The sequence below is a fragment of the Dipodascopsis tothii genome (genome assembly GCF_038497935.1).
Source record: "Dipodascopsis tothii strain CBS 759.85 unplaced genomic scaffold V1510scaffold_43, whole genome shotgun sequence".
NCBI lineage: Eukaryota > Fungi > Ascomycota > Lipomycetes > Lipomycetales > Lipomycetaceae > Neoaidaea > Neoaidaea tothii.
Window position 1 is genome coordinate 67,208 of NW_027118027.1, and position 6,744 is coordinate 73,951.

The window sequence follows — 6,744 nt, forward strand, 5'->3', positions numbered from 1 at the left end:
CTGTGTGTGCTGTGTGCGGCTATGTGCGGCTATGTGCGGCTACATGCGGCTACATGCGGCTACATGCTGCCTCCCGGCTGCCGGCCGTCGACCGGACTGTAGCCGCAGGGCACGGCCGCCCCGCCCGGCAGAGTCGCCGGGCGCTCGGTGGCGGCCGATTGTTTGGCCGCCGGTGCACCAGCCACGCGGTCTGTGGCGGCGGCTACGGCAGCAGCTGCGCTGCGGCAGCACATTAGCCGCCCGTGCGGCGTGCACGGCTGATCGTTTAGCCGACGCGGCCCCCTCCGCCCGGCGGCCCGCGCCGCGTGCGGCTCGCATAGTGCAAGGCTTTCTTGATGTACAAAACCCCGGGCCCGGCGCCCGGGCTCCGGCACGGCTCGCCGTGGCAGACCAAAATGAGCGTCTGTGCCGCGCGCAACAGATGGTAGATGCAAAAGTGCCTACTGCGGCACGTCCTCAATGGCCGCCGCCGGCCGCGCAGCCGGATCGGTCTCGGTGATGCCCAGCGCGGCCGCCGCTGCGTCGGCCTCGGCCTCGAGCTCGGCCTCGACCTGCTCGCGTGCGCGCTGCAGCTCCTCGTCGCGCTGGCGCTGCAGCCGGGCAACCTCGGTCGCGTGCTCGCGTTCCTGGCGCCGCCAGCCGTCGTAGATGGCCGGCACAAGCGTGCCCACGAAGATCACCAGCACGTTCTTGATCTCCTGGACGATGCCCGCCGGCCGCCGGGCGACCGCGGCCGGCTCGGGCGGCCGCGCGGCGTCCGCGGGCTCCTCGGTGCGGCCGTCCGGCGCGCGCCGGTTGCGGTTGACGGTCCAGAACGTCACGTTCAGGTTCCAGGCCTCGACGTGGGGCGCGACAAACTGCGCCCAGAGGTAGTGCACGGCCGGGCCGAGCACGTTGGCCTGCCACAGAAACACGCCGCACGCAAAGCCGGCCACGTTCCAGAACCGCATCGAAAACAGCTCGCCCGAGAAGATGCCGACGAAGATCACGAGGCGCAGCAGCAGCCAGACCAGCGACATGGTCGCGCGCATGCGCTCGGCGCCGCCCTCGGCGCCGGGCGCGGGTGCCGGCCGCCGCAGCGACGCCACCAGCGCCCGCACCCGGCGGAACAGCTCGTCCGGCGTGAACGCGCGCACGCGCACGGCCCGCGCGTCGGCGTCAAAGTGCCGCCGCGGGAACGCCGTCGGCAGCGGCTCGGCGTTCAGCAGCGTCGGGCTGATGCCCGGCTGGATGTGGATGCCCACGGCGGCGAAGTTGGCGATCCCCTGCGGCGAAAACAGCAGCGCCAGGTGGCCGTTCGGCGTCTGCAGCGGCACGGCGGTCTCGGCCGTCAGCAGCGGCGCGGCCGGGTCCTGGTAGAGCACGATGTTGACCGGCGACGGCGCGGTCGGGACCGGGTACGCCGCCGCGGTCGGCACCGCGCCCAGGCCGGCCGCCGCGCCGCCCATTCCGGCGGCCAGGCCGCCGGCCGGCGCACCGAACCCGTACGCCCCGCCCGCCGGCATGCTGCTGTTTGGGCTGGGCACGTACGCCGAGCCCGAGGCCAGGCCCAACGCCGCCGGCTCGGCCGCGCCCGCCCGCGAGTGCAGCTGGGACCGCGGCTCCTGCTCGGCCTCGCCCGTGCCGGGCTTGAGCACCAGGTGGAACGTCACCGCGCCGTCGGAAGCGTACTGCCGTCAGCGCAGCCTCGGCGCCACTCACCGTTCGTTTGACCACGTCGGCCACAAGCATGCTGTCGCTCAGGAACCGGCCCTGGAAGATCAGCCGGAGCGCGTCCGGCTCGGGCGGCTCGTCGCCGAAGCGGGCCAGGATGAGCTCCTTGAGCGAGCCCACAGTCGAGTCGTAGCGGACCCGGAACGACTCGTCCGGCGCAAACGGCAGCGCCGCCGGCGACGCGATGCGCACCGACACGTGCGTGCTGTCGGCGGGCTCGGCCCGGTCGGCGGCCGGGCCGGGGGGCGGCGTCTGGGCACTGGATGCCATGTCGCGATGCGATGGGTCTCGGTCTGTCTGCGGCGCCGCGACGGCGTATCGGATGCGAGACGGCGGATGGATGGCAAATCGCACAGGCGGACGGCGTCCGGACTTGGGACATGGGTCATGACGCAGGCGCTGAGTCAGCCGGGAGGGGCGGCTGACAGAGCACGGTGACTCAGCGCAGGCGCGCGCCTGACTAAGCGGCGCCGTCTTTTCCCGTCCCGCCGCAATTTTTTCACCGCAAGCGCAGCACCAGCGATCGGCATTGACAGCGCAAAGATGGCGGCACTGATTCGGCAGACCGCGGCCGCGGCCGCGCGGCCGGCTGGCGCGCGCGGGGCCCAGTGGGGCCGCCGCGCGGCGGCCGCCGGCGGCGGCCAGCGCCGCACGTTCCTCGGCCGCGCGGTCAAGAAGATGCTCGGATTCTCGACGGCCAAGGCCCCGGACGCGCCCACGGTCGAGAACCGGTTCCACCCCTGGGAGCAGTCGCCGGCGGCGGACCTGCGCGCGCGCGCGGGCGTGATCAAGGAGCACGCCAAGTGCCCCGTCTCCGGGCTCAACATCGCGTACTCGTGCCCCGACTGCGGCATCCCCACGCACCACTCGCGCGCGGAATGGGAGGCCGACACGCACCACAAGGACGTCTGCGGCCGGCTCAAGCTGTCGAACGTGTACGAGCACGACCTGCGCTCGGGCCGCGAGTTCCCCGAGTTCGATCTGCCGCTGACGCAGGACAACGACACCGCCGTCAACTTCTCGTCGTGGGACAACTTCCTGTACACGCGCAACTTCTACTCGATGGACACCGAGTTCCAGCTCGCGGCCATCACCAAGGTGCTCACGTACCCGATCACGACCGCGTCCGTGCTCCACCAGAACTCGACGTACCAGTACCAGGCCGGCCGCAGCCGGCTGACGGTCGAGGGCATGAAGTCGCTGGCCGCGCTGCGGTACACGATGCACCCGTTCGGCGGCCCGGGCACGCCCGCGCGCGAGGGGCCCGTCCGCGACGAGCCCGTGCGCATCTTCGTGCTCGGCGCCCGCAGCGAGGCGCTCCTGCCGCCCGACGTCTGGGCCCAGATGCTCTTCCTCTTCCCCAAGCCCAACTTCCACCTCTACTTCATCGGCCCCGAGACGCTGTACGACTACGGCAAGCAGCAGTTCCTGTACGAGGAGAAGCCGGTCGTGCACACCGTCGCCAAGAACCTGCGCATGACCTTCTACACCGAGTACTTCCACGTGCTGCACGAGCGCCGCGAGTTCCTGCCCTTCGACCCCTACCACGACGTCTTCATGCTCTTCCACCCGGGCCTCGGCGCCCCGGAGGCCATGGAGCAGTGGTCCAAGAGCATGCCCGCGCTGCTCGAGTCCAAGTGCCCCATCTTTGTCACCGGCTTCCACGAAGAGGACAGCCGCCGCGACTGGGACTGGGTCATGGACAAGTACGAGGACGACCTGGACGTGCTGCTCAAGCCGGGGCCGAACGTCTTTGCCTCCACCAAGTGGGAGATCGACGACCTCGACCCGAGCTCCGTCCACCAGGTCAACCAGCAGATCTTTGGCATCCGCGGCAAGCGCTACCACGCCATCCCGAAGAACGACGTCTTTAGCCTGGGCGACCGCTAGGCCCGGGACTGTATATGCAAATAGACACATGTACATAGCACAGCATGACATTCCTTGCACGATCCGCCGAGCGGCCGCCGCGAGATGCACGTAGCGCCCCGATCCTCCGGCGGCGACTCCGTCGAGGGTGGCTGCCCTGCGGGCAGGCGTTGTGCGGCTATATGCGGCTATATGGTTTCTGCCCGCAGGGCAGCTACCCCCGACGGAGTCGCCGCCGGAGGCTCGCGCGCCAGTCTGCCCGCAGGGCAGCTACCCTCGACGGAGTCGCCGCCGGAGGCTCACCAGTGGCGGTGGGGGCCGGGGGGGGGGGGGGGGGCCGGGGGGGGGGGCGGCGCGCGGCGGGGGGGGGGTGGGCCCGGCCCGCCCGCCGCGGCGGCGCCCCCCCCCCCCCCCGCCCGCCCCCCCGGAGGCTCACCAGTGGTGGCGCGCGAGCCTCCGGCGGCGACTCCGTCGAGGGTGGCTGCCCTGCGGGCAGACGCCTGTGCGGCGTTATGCGGCTTTATGCGGCTATATGATTCTGCCCGCAGGGCAGCCACCCTCGACGGAGTCGCCGCCGCAGGCTCCCCAGAGGCGGTGCGCGAGCCTCCGGCGGCGACTCCGTCGAGGGTGGCTGCCCTGCGGGCAGACGCCTGTGCGGCTTTATGCGGCACGCGGCTATATACTTCCTGCCCGCAGGGCAGCCACCCTCGGCGGAGTCGCGCCGGAGGCTGACCAGTGGCGGCGCACGAGCCTCCGGCGCTGCCTCGTCGAGCAGGCGCCTGCGCAGGCGCCTGTGCGGCTATATGCTACGCGCCGGAGGCCGGCGTAGGCCGCGACCTGATGCACGGGCCCGGCCACTGCGCCGGCCCCTTGGCACTCCGCGCGCGGCTGCTCGTCTGACGTCAGCCTCTGGAGTCGCCGGTCCGCCGGCGCGGGGGGGTCACGTGACCACAGAACAAGGCCGCTGCCAACGACAACGGCGACAACGTCGCGCACAACGGTCCGCTGGCGCCGCTCGGCCGGCCCCCGCGCGGCGACCCCGCGTCGCTGGGGTGCGACATGTCGCAGGCTGGCGGCGCGGGCGGTCCGCGGCGGCGGTCCGCGCCGCACGGCGTGCGGCGCGCTGACTCAGGCGCGCCGCCGGCGGTGTCAGCCGGCGCGCGGCGCTTACGTGATGGCTTATCGCGGCCGGCACGCACGCCGCCCAAACAGTCGTAGTCCCGTTTGGGCAGGCGGCCCCGGAGGCCGCCTCGCCTTTCTTAGCGGTCTTCGCCGGCCTAGGCAGCCGTCGCGCCGTCCAGCCGGGTCCCGCCGAGGCCAGAGCCGCGGGCAGGCCGGCGGCGGCCGGAGGCCCTGGCCAGCGCATCGTGGTGCGTGCGTGCACGCTACCGAAATCTGGCGATCCGGTCGTTGTTGCCCGAAACTATCGCCAGTTTTACATCACCACCAACCACGCTCGTCCGTTGAGCCCGCGAACGCTAAAATTTTATATTTTATCGCACCCTCCCGCTGTTTTCTTCCGCACCTTCCCAGCGCTCTGCGACTCCGCGACCGACAGGCCACCACAACCATGCGCGCATCTATCATCGCGCGGCGCACGCCGCTCATCAGATTCCTGGGCAAGCGGGTCTACCCTGGTAAGTCCCCCGGCGCCGGCACCGCCGGCACCGGCTGCGCCGGACCTGCTGACGGCCAGAAAACGTCGACCACTCGCCCAAGCTGCACCCGCAGGACCCCCACAAGGAGCTCCCGGCGTCGTTCGCCCAGTACCGCCTGCGCGCGATCCAGCACGGCCCGCTGGCCACCGGCGGCGCGTCGTTCCACTCGTCGTCGATCGCCCCGGCCGACGGCGAGGTCTTCTCGCGCTCGCAGCTGCCGTCGCGGTACCGCTACATCGAGCTCGACATGGACGAGATCGACACAATCAACTCGGGCGGCGCGGCCCCCTACTAGGCTGCCTGCGCGCCGCACCTGCGGCGCTGTACATTCATCGCACCCGTCGGCGCGGCTCTGCCGCGCCGTCGCCGCGTCGGCCCGTGCATCGCTGAGTTTTGGAGTTTTGTATTGTTACATCCGCCGCCGGCCCGGCCGGTGGCCGACTGTCTTTAGATCATGCAATGTAAAAGTTACGGTTTGGACACGGCGGCGGCCATTGCGCCGCGCGGCAGCGGCCATGCGGCCTGTGCTGTGGCCGCGGCTTTGGCCAGGGTCATGCACCGGCAGTGCGGCGATTGCGCCCGGCGCCGGCCGCCCCCCGGGTTCTCGCGAGCCGTCGGGTTGTCGGCTACGTGCGTCCCACGCGCCGTTGTCCGCGCCGGTGCGGCGTCGTTGTTCGACCACCACGCGGCACACGCCGCTCGGCTCTGAGCCAATGGGTGCATTGCCGGCCCCAACCCCGTCCGTCTACAGCCGCCGTGGGGTTGCCGACCGCCGCTGGCGCTACCCCGCCGCCTATTGGGCGGGCAGGCCATCTAGTCCGGACACGGCCCTCGCCCTGTCCGGCTGCGGGGTGGCCACTACCCTATATTTCCAGGCACCCGACCACGTCGGCTGCTGTCAGCACACATCCGACCTGGACCGCGCGTGTGCAATCGCCGTCAGCAATTGCTGTCGGCTCATTGGCCTGGACGTAGACCGTCGCAGCCGTCCCTGCGGTGATCCCGTCGACACCCGCGCTCCGGCACCGCGCCGGTCCCGGTCGGCATCCTGCCGACCGAGCGCCGCGGTCGGCTGCCCCAGCTCCAGCTCGTCGCGGCCAGCCCGTTCGCTTGTATAAGCGAGACCCGGAACACGGCGGCATGTAGCCGCAGACCCAACAAGTAATGTTTGATAGGTCACAACGCCGCGTGGGGTGCGGCGTCAGCGTTGGGGGACGTGCATATAACCGCACGGCGGCTGTATGATCTCCGCGACGGGCGTCCAGCGTCAACAAGGGCCGCACCGCCACTGGCGAGCCTCCGGCGGCGACTCCGTCGAGGTGGCTGCCCTGCGGGCAGGCGGTGCGCGGCTATATGCGGCTATATGACTTCTGCCCGCAGGGCAGCTACCCTCGACGGAGTCGCCGCCGGAGGCTCGCACCGCCACTGGTGAGCCTCCGGCGGCGGCGCCCGGCCGGGGGGGGGGCCCGGGGGCGGGGGCGGGGGGGGGGGTGAGGCCGGCCCC

General features: G+C 71.5%; 3 protein-coding genes across 3 annotated transcripts; 2 read left to right on the forward strand and 1 right to left on the reverse strand.

Annotated features, from left to right (window-relative positions):
* Nucleotides 1–440: 440 nt before the first annotated feature.
* V1510DRAFT_405086 (uncharacterized protein) lies at nucleotides 441–1,983 on the reverse strand (the record flags this gene model as incomplete). The annotated part of the gene is made up of 2 exons (XM_066932307.1): nucleotides 441–1,670; nucleotides 1,702–1,983. The coding sequence occupies 2 exons, from the start codon at nucleotides 1,981–1,983 to the stop codon at nucleotides 441–443; spliced, it is 1,512 nt and encodes a 503-aa protein (XP_066786760.1).
* V1510DRAFT_423213 (zinc-finger of mitochondrial splicing suppressor 51-domain-containing protein) lies at nucleotides 1,916–3,665 on the forward strand. Its single transcript, XM_066934910.1, has one exon. The coding sequence runs from the start codon at nucleotides 2,257–2,259 to the stop codon at nucleotides 3,601–3,603; it is 1,347 nt and encodes a 448-aa protein (XP_066786761.1). The 5' UTR covers nucleotides 1,916–2,256; the 3' UTR covers nucleotides 3,604–3,665.
* Nucleotides 3,666–5,023: 1,358 nt separating this feature from the next.
* On the forward strand, nucleotides 5,024–5,789 carry V1510DRAFT_399460 (uncharacterized protein). The gene is made up of 2 exons (XM_066931939.1): nucleotides 5,024–5,219; nucleotides 5,279–5,789. The coding sequence occupies exons 1-2, from the start codon at nucleotides 5,153–5,155 to the stop codon at nucleotides 5,533–5,535; spliced, it is 324 nt and encodes a 107-aa protein (XP_066786762.1). The 5' UTR covers nucleotides 5,024–5,152; the 3' UTR covers nucleotides 5,536–5,789.
* The last annotated feature ends 955 nt before the right edge of the window (nucleotides 5,790–6,744 follow it).